This window comes from Cucurbita pepo, chromosome 6 (assembly GCF_057944985.1).
Source record: "Cucurbita pepo subsp. pepo isolate OVF chromosome 6, ASM5794498v1, whole genome shotgun sequence".
Lineage (NCBI taxonomy): Eukaryota > Viridiplantae > Streptophyta > Magnoliopsida > Cucurbitales > Cucurbitaceae > Cucurbita > Cucurbita pepo.
In genome coordinates this window covers 16,285,546-16,307,489 of record NC_141803.1, presented here as the reverse complement: position 1 = coordinate 16,307,489, position 21,944 = coordinate 16,285,546, and the positions used below count along the sequence as shown (strand labels likewise).

Below are 21,944 nucleotides of genomic sequence, written 5' to 3'. Positions count from 1 at the left end.
CAATGAGAAGTGTCCACGTTTCATCTCTAAAAATCTCACCTTTTTCTTCCCTATATATATATATACTCATAACTCCAATAATCAAAACAACACAACAAAAAGGACATATTTAGTACGTATTGTTTGTGTCTTTTTGTGACATGGGAGATCCTAGCTCAACGGGCAGCCACGGCACGTCGACGTCGAGCTACCGAGGCGTTCGCAAGAGGAAATGGGGCAAATGGGTGTCGGAGATTCGCGAGCCAGGAAAGAAGACGAGAATTTGGTTAGGGAGTTTCGAGACACCGGAGATGGCGGCGGCGGCTTACGATGCCGCCGCCTATCATTTCCGTGGTCACGATGCTCGCCTCAACTTCCCACATCTTGCCAACTCTCTCCCCTTCCCTAATGGCTCCACTCCTGATGATATCCGTTTTGCTGCCCATAGGGCAGCATTGCGAGTACGAACAACACCAGGTGTTGGGGTTGAGGGTGATCGGGGTTCCACGTCGAGTGTTGCACCGGTCACTGTTCGGCTTTCGCCGAGCCAAATTCAGGCGATTAACGAGTCGCCGTTGGACTCGCCGAAGATGTGGATGGAAATGTCGTCGGAGTTTTCGAATGGGACTGTGTTTGTTGATGAGATGGAGGATGCGATGTGGGAGAATATTCATAATGATTCATTGTGGGATCCTTAGGGTACTCATTGGGTAACACTATTTTTCTTTTTTTATTTTCTTTTTTTTAATTAAAAAATTAGAAAAATTACACGTCATTTTCACAATAATATGAATTGGGTTGTTTTTTTTTAACTAAGCATAGTTTGACCATAATTAATTAATTAGATTATGCTAGGTGGGTTTGCTAAGAAAATTAATTATTAAAAAATAATTGATTTAAGAAAAAGGGTTACTTTCTTTTCTTTTCTTTTTTTTAAGAAGAGAAAATTCACGTAGAAAAATATTTTAAAAAGAATTTTACGATGTAACGGTTAGTATATTGATACGAAGTCTTGAAATTAATAAAATCGAGTAAAAGGGTTATTTTCTTTTGTTTTTTAGAGGAGAAAATTCACCTTGAAAGATGTTTTAAACCGAAATTTACGATGTGACAGTCAATTGCTGATATGAAGTTTTGGAATTGGTGAAATCGAGAAAAAAAGTTATTTTTTTACAAGAGAAATTTACTATGTAGCGATCAGTTTGTTGCTATGAAAAATAATTTTTAACGTCTGTCATGTACCTCTAACCGTGACAAAATGTAGAAGGGTTTTGGTGAAGGAAAATTTGGATGATGTAATTTGGGAATTTAGGGTTTAGGGATTGAGATTTGAGGGAATTAGAGAATTTGGGTAATATTATAGCTATGAGTGTGGGAGAAAGGTGTGTGCTTTGTTCAATCACATTTCTATAATGTAATATGTTAATGAATTTTCATTATTAAATTTGCAAAATTCTCTCTCTCCTCTCTCTCTCTCTTCTATTCATAAGCTTTCCCGTGCCCAAGTGTTACAATTGCATTCCTGTGGCAACAAGATCGGGATTGTATTACACTTATTCTAAGCGAGCTCACTCTTGTGGTAGTGCGATAACGATTGTGCGACACTTGTTCTAACCTAACGAACAAGTCAATCATATGAAAAACATAAGTCGTAGATAATTGGGACGTGTGATCAAGCCTCGGTCGCATTTGAGAGAGTATTTTAGAAGAAGTAGCGAGGAAATGTGTTGAAAACAATTTGTAAAAAAGTAACGTTATAGGCTAATAGCAAATAGACAATAACTACAGCTTTGATAACATATAATCCGGGTAAGAAAAATTAACGACCAGTCATATCTCCTATAGTACATTTTGGTGCATTTTAGCCCTAACAGATGTAGACATGAATTTGATGAACGGTTATACATCTCTGTATTGACACGACAAGAATCAAGTAAAAAGGGTTTGGAATAGGCACGCGGTCATGGACAAGCATGATCAGGACCACCGACACACAGCCACAGTGAACACGCCTTGGACAAGCATGACCGTAACACCAAGCATCACTTTACGCACACCACATACCCCGCCAACACCCCCAATACCCTTGCACACACATCGATTGTGTTTATCAACACCGCTTCCTAACGCCCGCACACCTACACGTCCATGTTCATGCCCTTGCCTACGTGCCCCTACCAAGGCATGCATGTCTAGCCACAAAATATCTCATCAATGTGTTTACATCTTTTAAATGTTATGCATTCCCACTTTTAATTGGAGTATACACGGATAAGCAAAGTAGTGCCTTTGTGTTGGGCTCCATATGCATCATAAGTGGTTCTAAACCTATGATTTGATGGGCAATGGCCTTATGATCCATACAAATCTTATTCTAAACTCCAAACTATTATCCAACAAATTCTTTAAATTTTCTTTAGGTCCTCAAATTTTGGGATGGTTTTCATTTTAATGTTCGAATACTAAAATAGTTTTGATTTTAATCCTCAAGTTCGTAAATATTTTCTATATTCTGTAATCAATTATCTAAAAATACCGATAACCCAGCTTCAAATATATGTATTTGTGACTTGAGTAAAGGAGATGGTACATGAATGAGGATATGATGACTAAGAACGACTCAAAAGAATTGAAAGTTACTGGCACTTTCATTTTCAATAGCTCAGTCACAAGAATTTCAAAGTTAAACGTGCTTTACTTGGAGCAATTCTATGCTGAGTGACCTCCGGGAGATTTTCTTATGTGAGTGAGGACAAAGTATGCTGAAAGGACCCGTGTTAGTTTGTAGGGATAATTTTCATTCATAAAAACAAGAACTAAATAACGTGATCATGTCACAGGAAAATGTCGAGACACAGATACAAAATTTATTATTTATTATTGAAAAGTTTAGTTGATGGTTCCAAAGTCCTTTCACTTTCAATTGCACAATGAAGGCCAACCAAAAAGGTAATATGCCCCAAACTTCACGTATACACCTCATTTTTGCCTCATTCTTTTCGTTCGTTTCCGGCAACGTGAGTATATGGTAGTCCGTAGTTAAATCTAGTGGTATGTATATGAACCTACCTAGCAAGTTCATGCGCTCGTATATGAATCATGGGTAGAGAAATAGTATGCATCCAACTTCATGTGGAAAAAAATTAGAATACAAACACTAGTCATGAAAAGTAGGTCCCACCATGAACTATGTTGCATGTGATTGCATTTACTGACTCCAATAATGGGGTCACTTACCGAGTATTTTTAAATACTTAAACCACGTTTAACATTATTTCAAATAAAGACAAAGGTCCCAAATACATATGACAACGTCATTTGAGGAGGCCATGCGATGAACTCACAACTATGTTATTTTTACGATGAGATTATTAAATTTGAAGTGAAATATGAACATTTAAGTTCATGACAATGTTTAAACTGAAGTATTTTTAATGATATTTTGCATACAGTAGTCATGACATGCATGTAATAGCGGTCTTCAAAGGAAAAAGTAGGGTATTACTGAGCCCAAAATGTGATATTGGACATGATTTGTAACGACTCTAAATTTTCTACTAACGTAAAGTCGCTACCATTTCATATCATCATCTCTTATGCGGAAATAAACATCATAGTAAAACATTGTCATGGACTTATATGTTGTAAACGTCTTTAAAGAAACATAATAAAAATTAAAATAAAACAAGTAAAAATTAAAATTGAAAAACGTCCTATACTAACCTATAACAACGTTTTATAATCTCCAAGCTAGATAGACGTGATAGGGAAAGCGCCAATCGAGCTGTCTGGATGAAGGTCGTGTGGCCTCTTGTGCATACAGATAGTATCTCGACCTTGCTTGCTCGCCAATGAGCTTTAGTGGCCGAATTCACTCCCTTGCCCTTCTCATGCGCTCGTCCTTAGTTTCCTTAGTCTTGGATGGTACCATGATCATATCATGTAATTAAGTTTGTAGTATTGAAAATTGATTAAAAAATATACCTTCAACCAATAGATTAACCGTTCGAATCTCTCCACTCCTAACTATAAAAGAAAAAGGTATAAAAACTAGAAAACAAAGACGTTAATGGTAATGGAGGATTCAATTACAATTATGCCATGAGAGGAAGCTACAAGTATTTCACGTTTTACAATTGAATCGAACTATCAGATGTCGGGCACAAATTTTGTCTCGTATTTTCTTCGAGTACCCTTTCCCTAGCTTTTAAGGCCTGCACGGTCGATACAAATTTATAGAAGCGTTTCATAGCGGGTTAATATATTAATCGATGCATTTAAAGAAGTCTATACAATTAGAAAAATTATGTATTAGTAAAGAGAGAACCTGTTTATGCCAATTAGTGAAAATGGTAATGAGAGCAAAAAGAAAGGATTGAAGGGTAACTCCTGAAACCAATCCAATCCAAAGCCCTTTGACTCTCAAATGAACCACAAAAGCTAACACAGCCGCCATTGGAATCCCAACTATATAATATGATCCCAAATTCACATATGCCCCTACACGCTGCCATCCGCAACCTCGTGCAACCCCTACATGTCGTAACTTGCAAACGTTCATAGATTGGACATCGGATGGAATGAAATAGAGCTAATGTGAACCTAACATGAATAATTAGAAAAGAAAAATCTTTAAAAGCATTCACTATCGATATATGCAAACGTTCATGTTTATTCCTTACTTATAAACTCATGATCGTTCCTTAAATTAGTCAATGTGGGACTCTCTCCCAACAATACTCCCCACGAACAAAGTACTATAGAGCCTCCCTTGAGGCCGCCTATGGAGCTCTTGAACAACCTCCCTTTAATCGAGGCTTGACTCCTTCTCTGGAGTCCTCGAACAAAGTACACCCTTTGCTCTCCCGAACAAATTACTATAGAGCCTCCCCTGAGGCCTATGGAGCCCTCGAACAGCCTCTCCCCTTAATCGAGGCTCGACTCCTTCTCTAGAGTTCTCGAACAAAGTACACCCTTTGTTCGACTCCTTCACTTTTGACTACACCTTCGAGCCTCACAACTTTTTGTTTGACATTTAAGGAAGGGCATGACTCTGATACCATGTTAAGAATCACGACTCTCTACAATAGTATCATATTGTCCACTTTGAGCATAAGCTCTCGTGACTTTGTTTTTTTTTTTCCCTCCAAAAGGCCCTATAGCAATGGAGATGTATTTGTTGCTGATAAACTCATGATCATTCCCTAAATTAGCCAATGTGAGACTCTCTCCCAACAATCCTCAACAATTCTCCCCTCGAACAGCCTCCCCTTAATTGAGGCTTGACTCCTTCTCTGGAGTCCTCGAATAAAGTATACCATTTTTTCGACACTTGAGTCACTTTTGACTATACCTTCGAGACTCACAACTTATTTGTTCGACATTTGAGGATTCTATTGACATTACTAAGTTAAGAGCATGACTCTGATACCATGTTAGGAATCACGACTCTCCACAATGGTATGATATTGTTCACTTTGAGCATAAGCTCTCATGGCTTTGCTTTGGGCTTCCCGAAAAAGCTTCATACCAATAGAGATATATTCCTTACTTATAAACCCAAGATCATTCCCTAGGACTTCATCCCAATAATTCTCAACAATATTTTGATCGAAATTTTCATAAAATCGAACATGGAGATGTACCTGAGAGGATGCCGAGAAAACTATCTATGAGAATTGATAGGCAAATCAAAGGCCAAAATGAAGCAATGTGATTGGCAATTTGGGTGTCACTTGTGAATGCATATCCCAACATATTGTGACACCCAAACAGAGCTGCACTCACCGTCACTGATTCAATGATTCCAAGAACTCCCACTACCTTCACTGCTACTTTGGCTGCCTCAGGGTTTCCAGCTCCTAGTTCATTTGAAACCCTTGTGCTACACACGTATATCACCATTGCAATCATTCAATGTATACATATTATAAATATATACTTTTCTATAATGTAATTGATTAAGAATTGAACCTTAAATTTGAACAAGTAAAGGAATTGGTACTCTTTAGGCAAGCTCTTCTGCGGTTTAATGAGACAATGTTTTAAGTTTTAGTCTTTTCTAGTGTTTCATTTTCTAAAAATCATTTTCATAAGGTTTGTAGTGTTTGTTAAAGAAACCACTCAAAATGACTTTCGAAAAAACGAGTTATTTTGAATGAAACACTTGAATTCAAATTTTAGAACGAGTCTACTAGATAATAGTTTTCACACCCTTATAAGAAATGTTTCGTTTCCCTCTCCAACCTATATGATGTTTTCACACCCTAAAGACTTCGATTCGTTCCTTCTCCAACCTATGCGGGATCTCACGATCCACCCCTCTTGGGAGCCCAGTGTCCTTTTTGGCACACTGCTCCGTGACTAACTCTAGTACCATTTGTAACAGCCGAAGCCCATTGCTAGAAGATATTGTCTGCTTTGGCTCATTACGTATAGCCGTTATCCTCACGGTTTTTAAAACACGTCTACTAGAGATAGTTTTCACACCCTTATAAGAAATGCTTCGTTCCCTACTCCAACCGATGTGGGATTTCACAATCCACCCCCTTTTGGAGCCCAATGTCCTAGTTGGCACACCGCCCGATGACTATCTCTGATACTATTTGTAACAACTCAAGCCCACCACTAGCCGATATTATCCGCTTTTGCCCATTACGTATAGTCATCAGTCTCACAGTTTTTAAAACATGTCTACTAATGATAGTTTCCACACACTTATAAGGAATGATTCATTCCTCTCTTCAACTTATGTGAGATCTCACACTACCTTTACTTCTCCATAGTTATCGCCACCCTCCACCAGCAACAACCAGCAATCTCTAGTAACAACCACCGACACCCACCAATGGAGATCACCCGATTCTACTGATGACCACTAGTAGATAACCGATCTAAATGTTCTAAATACAAAATTAAATTGTTCTTTGTGTTTAATAGGTGTCTTTTATAGTAGTTTAACATATGTAGAAGCATTTTGAGTGTAAAACAATCCCAAAGAACTTGTATAATTAATCTAAGTAGTTTTTATAGAAAAAAAAAAAAAAAAAACTTTTCCTACAATCCAAACATGTCCTTAATTTATGTTGGACCACTTTTAATAAATGGGAAGCATTGGATAAAGTTTTATGCAACTATTTTTCGTGTAAATAAAAAAAAAAATAGAAATATATTTTGACAATGACAAAAGGATAAGCTAAATTATTAGAAGGATAAGATAAATTATTAGCACTCACCTTGCTGTGGCCCCCAACCCATATGGTATGAAATAATGCAAATAAGTCACAGAGAAACTGTCCATAAACCACCAAAAGGAAAAGAGTTAAAAGGCTTAGACTCATTAGACTTACACGTGAGGTTGACGGTGATCGATAAAATGCATAAACATACCATATAGAAAGCACAGAAGCCTCCACCTTAGGATTCGGTAAAAGCCCAGAAAGCAAAAGAATGATCTCATACGACCACCACTCAAAGCTGAAAAACACAAACAAACACGTTTTAATCAACTCAACTCAAATCAGATCGACCCAAATCAACTACCTTACCAAACCATCACGGCAGAGGGGATAGCAAGCCGAAAGAACTTGCCAATGCTCGAGATAGCCTCCATTGAGAACGAGGCTCGAGTCTTGTTACAAGACGGAGAGAAGACGATGTAGAGCCCGAGCAAAATGACATTGAGCCAATAGGACATGCCAAGAGCCAAAGCAGCTCCCACAACCTTGAGGTTGAAATGGAAGACAAGAAGCCAACAAATTGGAATGTGGAAAGAGAGAGTGGCTAAAGAGCAAAAGAGTAAAGGAAGGATTAAGCTTTGAGTGAGGAGATAACGCATAAGAGATTGAAGAATTGCATGGGCGAAGAGATTTGGAATAAGAAAAAGTGAGTATTTTCTTGCTATGGAAGAAATGGAAGGGTCTTGGCCAATGGAAATTAGTAATTTATCTGTGAAGAACCATAATATAGAGATTGGAAAACAGGCTAAAAGGAGACATATCATGCAACTATAAGTATAAACTCCAATCTTTTGATATTGTTGTGCCCCATATGCTTGCCCACATAGAGTTTCCAAAGCTCCAGCCATTCCTAGCTGCAAGAAGAAAACAACCATGGGTTAGTGTAAACAAGTTCGAAACTTTTTACCGTGATCAGTTCGCTCGTGGCCTCAGAACTATTGCTATGTAACTGCACAAATCCACTGCTAGTAGATATTCTCTTCCGTGTGTTTTCCATTTTGAGATTCCTTTTAAGGTTTTTTGAAACGGTGCGTGTCTGCTAGGGAGAGGTTTCCACACCCTGGTAAAGAATGCTTCGTTTACTTCTCCAACTGATGTAGGATCTCACAATCCACGATGTGGGATCTCATAACCCATCTCCCTTCTTCCGGGCTTACCGTCTTTGCTGGCACACTGCCCGATGTATGTTCTCCAACTGATGTAGGATCTCACAATCCACGATGTGGGATCTCATAACCCATCTCCCTTCTTCCGGGCTTACCGTCTTTGCTGGCACACTGCCCGATGTATGACTTTGATACTATTTGTAACAGCCAAACCCACCACTAACAAACATTGTCATTTTTGGGTTTTTCAGTTTGGACTTCCCCTCAAGTTTTTTACTGCATATGCTACGAAGAGGTTTCCACACCCTTATAAAGAATGGTTCGTTCCTCTCTCCATCCGATGTGGGATCTCACGATCCACCCCCCTTCATCACAATCTACCCTCCTTCGGGGCACACTGCCCAGTGTCTGGCTCTGATACCATTTGTAAATGCCCAAACCCATGCTAGCACATATTGTCATTTTTGAGCTTTACCTTTTGGGCTTCCTCTCAACGTTTTTAAAACTTGTCGTGTAGGGAGAGGTTTCCACACCCTTATAAAAAAATGTTTCCTTCTCCTCTCCAACTGATGTGGGATCTCACAATCCACCTCCTTCGAGGCCCAGCATCCTCGCTGACGTTCGTTCCTCTCTCCAATCGATGTAGAATTTCACGTACTATGTCTAAAAGATTAAATGAAACACATTTCCGACCGAAACATTATAAAGCAAGAACGAAGAGATTACGAGAAGGGCAAAGCCAGTGACGCGAACGAAGGAAGAGGCAATCGAGATGCCAGAAAGCAAAAGCTCATCGCCGAGATGGCCGACGATAATGATGGTGACGACCTGCAAAAGGTACTGAAGAACGAAGACTATGATGATGGGCGCTGCTAAAAAGCTCACCTTCTTCACTTCCTTTTGATAAACTCTCCATTTTTCTCTCATCTTTTTTCCTCCCAAACTTCCACAACACCTCAACAAAGGACATTTATGATCCAAACTAAACGATAAAGCAACATTCATGTTCTATTTACTGCATAACTTTAAGTTTTGTCCCAATCCATTTCAAATTTCAAATATTCCTTATTAAATTAAAAGATAAAAAAAGTTTGAATGGACTTCCAACTTTTATTCATGTGCTTCCAATATTATTCTTTCTAATCTATATATTTTGAAAACATTTTTTTGTCTCCTAATCTTAAAATTAACAATTTTGGTTGATTCAGGTACATTTTTCAATCACTTATTGAGTATTTGTAAACATTTAAACTACGTTTAACATCTTTTCAGGTAAAGGTATAAGCCGATGTACATTTTTCAATCTGAACAGTGGAGTCACTTATTGAGTATTTTTAAACCCTTCAACCATGTTTAACATTTTTTCAGGCAAAGGTATGGGCCCATGTACATTTTTTGATCGGAAGAGTGGAGTAATTTATTGAGTATTTTTTAACACTTAAACCACATTTAACATTTTTTTTCAGTTTCGGGTAAAGGTATGGGCCATGTACATTGTTCAATCTCAATAGTGGAGTCACTTATTGAGTATTTTTAAACATTTAAACCAGGTTTAATATCTTTTCAGGTAAAGATATGGGCCATGTACATTTTTCTATCTGAATAATGGAGTTACTTATTGAGTATTTTTAAACATTTAAACCATGTTTAACATTTTTTCAGGTAAAGGTATGGCCCATGTACATTTATCGATCTCAACAGCGGAGTCAATTATTGAATATTTTAAAACAAAAACCACGTTTAACATTTTTCAAGTAAAGGTATGGGCCCATGTACATTTTTTTGATCTAACTAGTGGAGTCACTTATGGAGTATTTTTAAACCCTTAAACCACGTTTAACATTTTTCAGGTAAAGGTATGGGCCCATGTACATTTTTCAATATGAACAGTGGAGTCACTTATTGAGTATTTTTAAACACTTAAACCACGTTTAACATTTTTCACGTAAAGGTATGGGCCCATGTATATATGAGGGTGTCACTAAGCCAATCATGGAATCAAGTCGCGTTTTTTGTATTAGCATTTAAATTTTGATTCACTATGTTATTTTTAAGATGCATGATAGAAACAAGACAAACTTTTATCAAAAGAAAGCTGATTTCATATGAAAAAAGTTGAAAGCAATAGCTTTGGCATGCACTAAGGAGTGAAGTGCTTTGCATTGTCATTCTATTCATTATCTCCAAACATCATGTTTTCCCACTTAAAATTGTTATGTGTTATCGTGAGAAAAGGGATAATTCCTTGGAGTGGTATGCATGAACTTATTAAGAAATATGTGATATATTTCTATATAGCATTTTGTTGCAAAATAATATCAAAAGCAAAATTAGTAAAAGGAAAAATAATATATATAATAATGTTTTTAAAAACTTATTTTCTATTATAGTTTATGGCTAAGAATTTTGTTAGAATAATTTGATTATGTTAAAGACGTCAAACAAAGATGGTTTATTTTTAGATGGTTAGAGTATTTAGCTATTTAGTTTAACTATTTTGGAATATTAGTGGATAGTTTCTATTTCTTTTATTAATTTTTAAGGCTATAAATGATAATTTCAGTATTCAATAAAATGACAAAACTGGTGTTTATGTTTCTAACTTAGTCATTCTTCTACCAAAACTTTATAATTGGTATGAGAGACATCACTAGACTTTGTAGAATAGCAATTTTTGAGTGATCAAATACGGAGAGAAGACAAAACTTAAACCAAGATTCCTCACTTTGATGGTCACTATGATCACTATGATCATTGGAGTGAGTAGATGGAAAATTTTCTTAGAGCAAAGGGTGTGTGGAGTGTGGTGGAGATTGATTTTTCAGAATTAGTGGAAGGAACAGTGCTGACTGAGGCACAAAATGCGCACCTTGATGATATTAGACTCAAAGATCACCAAGATTACCTCTTCCAGGCAATTGATCGTACTTTCTTTGAACAAATTTTGGATCGTCGCACAGCCAAGATTGTTTGGGACTCAATGAAGCGAAAGCCTAACTCTTCCCAGAAATTGATCGTACTGTCTTTGAAAAAATCTTGGATCATGGCACAACCAAGATTGTTTTGGACTCAATGAAGTGAAAGTTTGGTGGAAACAAAAAGGTGAAGAAATCTCTTCTTGATGCACCAATGAGAGAATTTGAGATCTTAGAGATGAAGAAAGATGAAAGTATCACTAATTATCTAACCAGATGGGAAGTGATGAGAAGATATGCCATACAAGAAAATTTTAGAAAAAACTTATGCGTAACTTGACTAACAAATTTACTTATGTTGTAGTATCTATTGAGGAATCCAAAGATAATGATAACATATCCACTGATGAATTACAAAGTTCATTAGTCGGTGTATGAACAAAATTTCGAAGATCCAACGTTGATGGAGAGGAGCAAGTTCTAAAAGTTGAAGGTTGATTAGAAATAAGTAACTGAGGAAGAAGAACTTATAGGGGCCGGAGACATGGAAGGGAAAAATCAACTTTCAACAAAGCAACAGTTGAATGTTAAAGGTATCATGACTTAGGTCATTTTCAATATGAATATCCAAAGATGAATAAGGAATTGAATTATGCAGAGTTGGAAGAAGAGAATGAAATGTTGTTAATGGCTCCTATGGAAAGAAACGATGCAAAAAGGAGTGATACTTGGTTCTTAGATTCTAGTTGCTCAAACCATATTTGTGCAAATGAAGGTATGTTTGCAAGCATAGACATGACCTATTTTCACACTGTCAAGCTTGGAAATAATACAAGCATAAAAGTTACTAGAAAGGGTGGAGTGAAATTGACTTTGAATGAGGTTCGTTACACTATTAGTAATGTGTATTGAGTACCTAAACTCAAAAATAATCTCTTGAGCGTTTGACAACTACAAAAAAAAAGAAGTAGCAGTGTTGTTCAAAGATGGTGTAGGTAACATTTATCATCCACAAACAGGAAAAATGATAGAGTTAATTATGAGTGCAAACCGACTGTCCATTTTGCTTGTTGAACTATCTACCACAACAAATCAAGGAAGATGCCTCCAAGTTTCAAATACGAACCAAACTGCACTTTGACATCATCGCTATGGTCATCTTGGGTACAAAGGCTTATGTACCTTGAAACACAAAAACACGGTGAAAGACCTGCCGCAAATTGTAGCTCTAAACACCACTGTGAGGCATAAATGAAAGGCAAGCAACATCGGACTCCCCTTCTAAAATGGGTAAATGCTGAACAACTGAAAAAATGGGACTTGTTCATGCAGATCCATGTGGTTCAAATTTACTAGCTTCAAGTAGCCAGAAAAAATATTTGGTGTGTTCTATAGATGATTTTTCAAGGCTTGCATGAAGTTATTTCCTTGTAGAAAAATCAAAAACATTTTTATCATTTCAAATGTTTAAAATTAATGATAGAAAAGAAAATTGGAATTTGTATAAAATGTTTAAGAACAAATAGAGGTGGAGAATTCAACTCTACAGAGTTCAACGATTTATGCAAACAACATGGAGTGAAGAGAGAATTGACCACAACCTATACTCCACAACAAAATGGAGTGGACGAACGAAAAAATTGCACCGTGATGAACTTGGTAAGAGCTATGCTGATAGAGAAAAAAGTTTCTAAAAAATTCTGGTATGATGCAGTGGTGAACGATTCATGTTTGGAATCGATCACTCACTCTTGCAGTAAAAGACATGACATCAGAAGAGGCTTGGAGCGGAGAGAAATCATAAGTTGATTATTTCAGAGTTTTTGGATGTGTGGGACATATTCATGTTCCAGATGCTAAGAGAAGCAAACTTGAAGATAAAAGTGGCACATGTATTTTATTTGGAGTCCATACCAAATCAAAGGTTATAGAATGCTTGATCTAGCTAAAATAAAATTATAGTAAGTCATAATGTAGCTTTTGAGGAAGATCGTGAATGAGATAGAATTTTTTTTGAAGGTGAAACAAAATTGGATGGGTGAAAAAATAGTGAAATTGATGAGAACACAGCCGAAGAAAGAGAGATCACGGAGGAAATGAATAAACCAGTTGCTGAAACAATTGAACTAGTTGGTGAAAATAGTTTTTGTTGCACCATATTTGACAATAAGGGAGGGGGAGAAATCGACATCCACCTTCATGATTCTGGTGAAGGCTTACTCGAAGAGGATGAACAAAATATAACATTCTTGATAATTTCAGATACTATTTATTTTGAGGAAGATTTCAAAAGCCCAAAATAGATATTGACTATGGATGAAGAAACCAAATCCATTGAAAAAACTCAAACGTAGAACTTGGCGGTTCTACCTGCTAGGGCAAAGAAAATAGGAGTAAAATGAATTTATAAGACCAAACTAAATGAGTCTCGAGAAGTTGATAAATACAAAACAAGATTGGTGGTAAAAGGCTACACATAAGAGCATGAAATTGATTATACAGAAGTGTTTGCACCTGTGGCATGAATGGATACGGTGTGAATGGTCATCGCTTTTGCAACCCAAAAATGTTGGAAACTCTATCAGTTGGATGTCAAATCAGCTTTTCTATATAGCGAGTTAAAATGAGATATTTTTGTTGAGCAACCAAAATACTATGAGAAAAAGGAAAGTGAGGAGATGATGTAAAAACTCGAAAAGGCTCTCTACGGATTAGAACAAGTATCTAGAACCTAGTTTAGTCGAATAGAATCTGATTTCATCAAGGAAGGATTCAAAATCAGTTTCAGTGAGCAGACGCTCTTAAGAGAAAGGGAGGTAAAATTCTTATTGTAAACATTTATGTTGATGATCTCTTGTTTAGTGGAGATGATGAAAAATTGTTGGAGGGTTTAAACGTTCCATGAAGAAAGAGTTTGATATGACTGACTTAGGTCAGATGAGATTTTTCCTTGGAATAGATGTAATACAAAGTTTAGATGATATTTTTATATGTCAAAGAAAGTATGTTGCTGAAGTTTTAAATCGATTTGGCATATAGAATTACAATGATGTTTGTAATCCCATTATTAAGGACAGAAAATTGGCAAAGATGAAAACGATACAAAAGTAGATGTAATTTTGTATAAATAAATAATGGGAAGTCTAATGTACCTCACAACTACTCGTTCTAATCTCATGTTTGTTGTAAGTTTGATTAGTCGTTTTATGGCATGTCCAACACAACAACATTTTACCGCAGCTAAAAGGGTTTGAAGGTACTTGAAAGGTACGGTAGATTATGGTGTACTTTATAGAAAGGTGTTAGGATCGCACAACAACCACACACTCGATCTAGATGAACATAAAAAACAGGATAGAGAAACTGCAAGGAGAACTCTGGCTAAAGGATTTATATTGATGACTTCAAGTATGTACAGTAAGAGAGAATATAGAAAGTATATTTTCAAAGCTCTACCAGGATATAAATATGGTTCAGTTTACTGTATATAGCTTTACCAGATTTAAGCATCTACTATATATAGTTATTTACCATATATAGTTTTACCGGATATAGCTTTACTGAATATAACTTTACCGGATATAACCGTTGACCAAGCTATAAATAAGAGAGCAGGCTCCATAACCGTCGATCATGAATATCTTCGCTTCACCATACCAATTGAGGTTTTGCACAACCTCAATATTCCAACATCAACACATTTGTCAACATGTTTGCTGGATTATTCACACCCTCTATCTTCTCAAAACACATCATCATCTTCCACTAACCTGCAAGTGAAATGGTATCACCTTCTATGTTTTATCTTTAAATGATAGACCGGGTTCCTCACCAACTGTATGACACTCTGACTATCTCTATAAAGAATCTTTTCGTGCTGCTTCTTGCCCAATTCTTCCAGATAGTCAATCATCCATATCGTCTTCTTTTCAGCTTCAGCTATTGCCACGTACTCAGCCTCAGTACAACGCATTTTTGAAGCCTAGACGTCCCATCATCCATGGCTTGCTCCCACTTGGTTGTATCCTCCAACTGTAGGGTCTCCTCAAAGGGTTGTGGTTCCCTTTCATCAGCATCAGATAGTGTAATGAAGGAACATACATATCTGATACTCTGATAGTACTGGATGATCTTCTCAACACCGGTTCAGGTGTCACTTGCTTCACTGCTGATTCCTCTGCAGTCGTCTTAGGAGTTTCATGAGTATCTACTATAACATCACTAGGTGAGTTTTCTTGCAACTCAAGCTCAACTCCCACTTGCTTCTGGTCTTGGAACCTTGCTCTACATCTGGTTCCTCAGCAGTAGTCTCAGGAGTTTCATGAGTATCTGCTACAACATCACTAGGTGAGTTTTCTTGCAACTCAAGCTCAATTCCCACTTGCTTCATTGTCTTGGAACCATGCTCCACATCTGGTTCCTCAGCAGTAGCCTCAGAAGTTTCATGAGTATCTGCTACAACATCACTAGGTGAGTTTTCCTGCAACTCAAGCTTAACTCCCACTTGCTTCGTTGTCTTGGAACCATGCTCCACATCTAGTTCCTCAGCAGTAGCCTCAGGAGTTTCATGAGTATCTGCTACAATATCACTAGGTGAGTTTTCCTGCAACTCAAACTCAACTCCCACTTGCTTCGTCGAACCTTACTCCACATCTGGTTCCATTTCCAACCGCACTTTCTTCAATTCTCTAGCAGTTCTTGTGAAGCTAACTCGTTTATGTTTGCTCATAACGTAGTTCTCACAATGACCCACATCCACAGATTTCAGACCTTCTAAAACTCCTTTCGCAGTCAGCGTCTTCATTCCTTTCACGCTCATATGTTCAAGTCTATTGTGCCATAGACTTGAATTTGAAGCACTCTCAACAACTCAGCTATGTTCATACACTCTGTCGTGGTGTATAAGGTTCCAGATTTTGAGCCACGTGTTACCACTGTAGCACCCTTCATAATTTTCCACGAACTATTCCCTAACTTTGTTGCATAACCTGTGCTGTCCAACTGACCAATAGAGATCAGGTTCATTTTTAGACCAGGAATATATCTGACATCCTTTAACGTCCACTAATTTCTTGCCGGAGTTTTTATGCAGACATCTCCTTTTTCTTTAATCTTCAAATCTTTGTTGTCGGCAAGATATACCTCGAAATTTCCAGACTTGAAATTCCGGAAAAACTCTTTATTTGGAGACGAATGAAAAGATGCACCTGAGTCCAAAATCCAGGATTCAATCGAACTGTCCACGCTGAGGATTAGAGCATCCCCAATGTCTCCTGCTGAATTTATAAAATCATCATCATCTCCAGATTTGTGATTCTGCTTCCTCTTTAGTCTTGTACAACCTGTCCAAAAGTGACCTTTTTCTCCACAATTCCAACACGTTACGTTTGGTCTATTTGGAGATTTTTCTCAGTTCTTTGATTTTGATCGCCCTTTGTTTGGGCCCTTCAATTTACTTCTTCCCCGTTGGTCAACACTAAGAGCATTACTAGATGAATTTCCAATTCTCGTTTGCGAGTACTTTCGTTGAGAACTACATCTCGAATTTCATCAAACTTCAGTTTATTAGATCCTCGGGAGCTGCTGATTGCGGCAACAACAGTATCCCACGACTTGGGTATAGATGACATCAAAATCAATGCTTTAATTTCATCTTCAAAATTAATTTCCACCGAACTCAGTTGACTTACGATCATATTAAATTCATTTATATGATCCACAATAGATCCACCTTCAGACATCTATAGATTGAACAATCTCCGCATCAAATACACCTTGTTCATAGCCGACGGTTTTTCGTACATATTCGACAGTGCCTTCATCAGATCTGACGTTGTCTTCTCCTTGATGATGTTAAACGTCATGTTTCTGGATAGTGTCAACCAGATCATCCCTAAGGCTTTTCGATCCTTGAGCTTCCACTGCTCCGTGGTCATGGTATCCAGCATCACTCCCAACAGGGGTTCGTGAGGATCTTTCTGGTACAAATAATCTTCAATCTGCATCTTCCAGAAACTGAAATCGGATCCATCGAACTTCTCAATTCCAATCTTTGAACTTTCCATCTTCACAGATCGTGGTGACTTCCGCCTAGCTCTGATACCAGTTGTTAGGATCGCACAACAATGCATACACTCGATCTAGATGAACATAAAGAATATGATAGAGAAACTGCAAGGAGAACTCTGGCTAAAGGATTTATATTGATGATTTCAAGTATGTACAGTAAGAGAGAATACAGAAAGTAGATTTTCAAAGCTCTACCGTTCGGGATATATATATGGTTCAGTTTACTGTATATGGTTTTACTAGATTTAACCATCTACTATATATAGCTATTTACCATATATAGCTATTTACCATATATAGCTTTACCGGATATAGCTTTACTAGCTTTACCGGATATAGCTTTACCGGATATAACCGTTGACCAAGCTATAAATAAGAGAGCAGTCTCCATAACCTAACAAAAGGAAGGAGTTAGTGATTTAATTTGATTTACTGATAGTGATTATGCTGGAGCCATGGAAGATAGCAAGAGTACTTCAGGCTATGTGTTTATGATGAGTGGAGGAGTAGTAGCGTGGTCTTCTCGGAAATAGCCTATAGTCACCGTAACAACCACAAAAGCTGAGTTTGTTGTACTAGTGTATATGCATGTCAAGCTGTTTGGATGATGAGGATACTCAAAGAAATTGTCACTCTCAAATAGATAGAACAAGCTAATGTGTGAATACTTCAACTATTAAGTTGTCCAAAAATCTCGTTCTACATGGACGCTCCAAACACATAAGAGTAAGAGCAAGATTTCACTTTCTTAGAGATCTTACAAAAGAAGGAACTGTTAATTTATTATTTTGTGGTACTCGAAATCAACTTGCTGAATTGTTGACAAAATCTCTCAAATGAGAAGCATTTCAGAAGTTGAGTGAAGAAGTTGGTGTGTAGAGTTTTTATGACTGGACTAATTCTTAACAAAAAAGAAAAATAATAATAATAATAATAATAATAAAATAAGTTCAAGGAGGGATAGTTAGAATAATTTGATTCGATCAAATACAATTGAATAAAGATTATTTATTGTGAGATAAATAGAGTATTTTTAGTTATTTAATTTAACTCATAAAAACCGTGTTTAATATTCAATAAAATCATCGCTTGAAACTCCAATTGTTTAATTTTCTGGCTTAGTCATTCTTGTGTGAAAATCATTTTCCAAACTCATTGTAAAATAGCATTTTAGGTTGGGGCATGTCATCCTTCTTTTCATAGAATGGTTAGTTTAGGTCTATAGCTGTAGCAACTCAAGTTCACTGCTAGTAGATATTTTCTTCTTTGGGCTTTCTCTTTCGGACTTCTTCTCAGATTTTTTTTATAACACGTATGCTAAAAAGAGGTTTCCACACCCTTATAAAAAAAAAAAATACTTTGTTCCCCTCTCCAACTGAGGTGGGATCTCACAATCTACTCCCTTTGAAACCCAGCATCCTAGCTAACACTCATTCTTCTCTCCAATCGACGTGGGATCTCACAATTGCCTAAGGGAAGTTTGTGTTCAATCCAAGTTGACTACAAAGTCGTATTATGTCATGAAAACTACCCTACACGAGGTGGTAAAAGAGTTATTTATCACATTCATGGATGATCATCGGAAATATTTTTGTGTGTTTTTATTGCATAGAGTCTTAAGCACTTTTAAAACTTATAAGATAGAAATTGAAAATCAACTTGAGAACATAACGGAAGATCTTTCATAATCCATTGAGGAATCGTTCCTTAATAGATCAAAGGGTAAGTAATTCAACTTATTCACATTTAGGTCACGAATATTCAGAATTCATATTATGTAAAGGACATTATTTTTTATAATTAGAATAGTAAAAATTCTTAGATCAAATAGATGTGATGATTATGAAGCATCATCACTTTATGAATAATGTGCGGTGAATGTTATAATCGTAATAGTCAGGCTAGTAAGGTTACGAGTTTTTCAAACTTTACCTTTTAAATTGCAAGTTGATAGATTTTAGTAAGGGTCTTAGGGATTGAATTTGATGATGATAGATATTTTTTAAAATATGTCCACCAACTCAATAAAAACATAAAATAAAATAATGTCTAAAATCGAATTGACTATTTTTTGAGGTTGAGATTCGAATTTCTAACCCAAATACTATATGTCTAAAAACGAGTTAGACTATGTTTGAGTTGACTTCTCTATAGTGGCATAGCCTAGGGTATAATCTTAAAGACGTAGATTCGGCTCTTGGTTTGGCCCAAAACCGAGAAAATCAATCGACTATTATGTGAGGTTGAGATTCAAATATGTGATGTCCCACATTAGTTGGGGAGGAGAACAAACCACGATTTATAAGGGTATGGAAACCTTCCCCTAGCAGATGCGTTTTAAAGCCTTGAGGGGGAGCTCGAAAGGGAAAGCCCAAAGAGGACAATATCTAATAGCGATGGATCTGGGCTGTTACAAATGGTATCAGAGCCAGACACCGGACGATCTGCCAGTCTTCTCATTGTTCCTCGAAGGGGGGTAGACACGAGGCGGTGTGCCAGTAAGGACGTTGAGACCCAAAGGGGGATGGATTTGAGGGTGGTCCTACATCGATTGGAGGAAGGAAAGAAGCCAACGAGGACGCTAGGCCCCAAAGGGGGGTGGATTGTGATGTCCCACATTGGTTGGGGAGAAGAACAAACCACCATTTATAAGGGTGTGGAAACCTTCCCCTAGAAAACGCATTTTAAAGTCTTGAAGGGAAGCTCGAAAGGGAAAATTCAAAGAGGACAATATCTGCGGTGGATCAGGGCCGTTACAAAATCCCTAACCAAAAGATTATATGTCTAAGTCAAGAACTATGTTCGAGTGGCTTCTTTATAACAACATAACCTAAGGTGTAAGCTTAAGGAGGTAGATTCAGTTCTTGGTTGGGCCCAAAATCGAGAAAATCAAATCGTTATTATGTGAGGTTGAGATTCAAATCCCTAACACAAAAGACCCCAAAATCGAGAAAATCAAATCGCTATTATGTGAGGTTGAGATTCAAATCCCAAACACAAAAGACTATATGTCTATTCCAATTGAACTATGTTCGAGTTGGCTTCTTTATAACGGCATAACCTAAGGTATAAGTTTAAAGAGGTAGTCAGTTCTTGGTTGGGCCCAAAATCGAGAAAATCAAATCGCTATAATGCAAGGTTGAGATCCAAATCCCTAACCCAAAAGACTATATGTATAAGCCAATTGAACTACATTCGATTTGACTTCTTTATAACAACATATCCTAGGGTATAAGCTTAAGGAGGCAGACTCAGCTCCGGGTTAGGCACTAAACCGAAAAAATCGAATTGACTATTGTATGAGATAAAGATTCAAATTTTTAACCCGAAAGACTATATGTTTAAGACCGTTTGAGCTACATTCTGGTCGACTTCTTTAGAATCGACACATGATTTCTAACACATTTCAAATGATATACGCTTTAACGAGATAGAGAAAGAGACTTACAAGAACACTAATTCCAGTGACATTAGTGAAGGATGAAGCAATGGAAACTCCAGAGAGCAAGAGCTCATCTCCAAGATGTCCCACCATTATCATTGCAACAACCTGCATTGCATACTGCAAAATTGTAGTGGCAGCCATTGGAGCTGCTATCAATATCACTTTCTTCAGCTCTTTCCTATAAACCCTAAACCAATTTTCTCTCATTTTCTCTCCAAACAAACACAATTTTCCCTCATTTTCCCATCAACCAAACACTTCCTTAGCTTCCCCTCTCCCTTGATTTGCCTTGATTATTAGAATGAAAACATGAACTATTGACACGTTAAGATAGGATTGCTTTTTATCTTTATTTGGAATCTGAATATGAAAGCACTTGAGTTAAGGCCACAACTTTAATGAGTACTCTTCCACCACGCCTTATGGTAATGGAAGCAAAGTTGATTTTGTTAAGAACATTGACTCCAAAAGATTTAAAATTTGACTCATTTGTAAGGGTCGAACAATCAGCTCATATGCTGCATGAGGGGCCGCTCATCATATGACGAGCAATCGGACAGTAGCTAGTCTCCACAAGAGCATAAACAAAGTGAGTAGCACCAATAATAAATCCGAAATTAGTACCCTTTTCAATTCTATACCCGGCCGAGATAGCAGAAGCAAATGTTGAAGCATCACTAGAAACATAGGTAAGAAGATATGGTCCAAAAAAAAAAATATATTTATAATATAGTATGATTTTCATTGAGCCAATAAAAAGGAGTGTTGAATAAGTGGGTCTCATTCTTTTATGGCCAATTACAACACCATTAACTCACACCAATAATTAGCTGTCCTTTTATTTATATGATGATAGAAATTGAAAAAGTTGAACACTTTCTTTCCCCTTTTTTTACCAATTCTAAACCACTAAAACAAAGGGGGAAAGAAACAAAGGGGGAAAGAGCCAATTTTGTATATGCGTATACACAAGGTCTATTTTGATCTCATAAGGTTTCTATTTTGTCTACTTTAGTTTTTTTAGCTTTTATATATTTAAGAGTGTTTATTTTGATCTCTATACATACCGGTTTGAAACAGTTTAGCTTTTAAAAACTAAAAAATTTCATCTCGATTTGTAAAGTTCTAAGTTGGTATAGGATTCTATAGAAGACTCAAATGAAGTTATTGCCCTTAGAGTTGAACTTGAATC

The 21,944-nt window shown here is 36.9% G+C and overlaps 1 protein-coding gene and 1 pseudogene across 5 annotated transcripts; one reads left to right on the top strand and one right to left on the bottom strand.

The window, feature by feature from the left end:
- The first annotated feature begins 102 nt into the window (after window positions 1-102).
- On the top strand, window positions 103-1,376 carry LOC111796935 (ethylene-responsive transcription factor ERF021 pseudogene; annotated as a pseudogene).
- A 2,541-nt stretch (window positions 1,377-3,917) lies between these two features.
- Window positions 3,918-21,052, bottom strand: LOC111796919 (protein DETOXIFICATION 8). Of its 5 annotated transcripts, none has more exons than XM_023679726.2 (7): window positions 20,756-21,052; window positions 7,527-8,071; window positions 7,369-7,455; window positions 7,215-7,271; window positions 5,625-5,863; window positions 4,307-4,512; window positions 3,918-4,193 (listed from the first exon to the last, which is right to left on the bottom strand). In XM_023679726.2, exons 1-7 carry the CDS (start codon window positions 20,957-20,959, stop codon window positions 4,110-4,112), a joined length of 1,422 nt encoding a protein of 473 aa, XP_023535494.2. In that variant the 5' UTR covers window positions 20,960-21,052; the 3' UTR covers window positions 3,918-4,109. The 5 variants fall into 5 exon arrangements, with proteins under 5 accessions (XP_023535494.2, XP_086980983.1, XP_023535495.2 ...); XM_087124857.1 differs by lacking the exon at window positions 20,756-21,052 and adding an exon at window positions 9,209-9,329; XM_023679727.2 differs by lacking the exon at window positions 20,756-21,052 and adding an exon at window positions 9,050-9,311.
- Window positions 21,053-21,944: the final 892 nt, after the last annotated feature.

What these genes read in the sequence shown, in the direction of transcription:
- LOC111796919 (XM_023679726.2), bottom strand. Translation starts at nt 20,959, where the DNA reads ATGAGAGAAAATTGGTTTAGGGTTTATAGGAAAGAGCTGAAGAAAGTG. An exon ending in TCACTGGAATTAGTGTTCTT is followed by an intron (nt 8,072 to 20,755) that starts GTAAGTCTCTTT and finishes TTCTTCTTGCAG; the next exon opens with CTAGGAATGGCTGGAGCTTT. An exon ending in CCCTCTGCCGTGATGGTTTG is followed by an intron (nt 7,456 to 7,526) that starts GTAAGGTAGTTG and finishes TGTGTTTTTCAG; the next exon opens with CTTTGAGTGGTGGTCGTATG.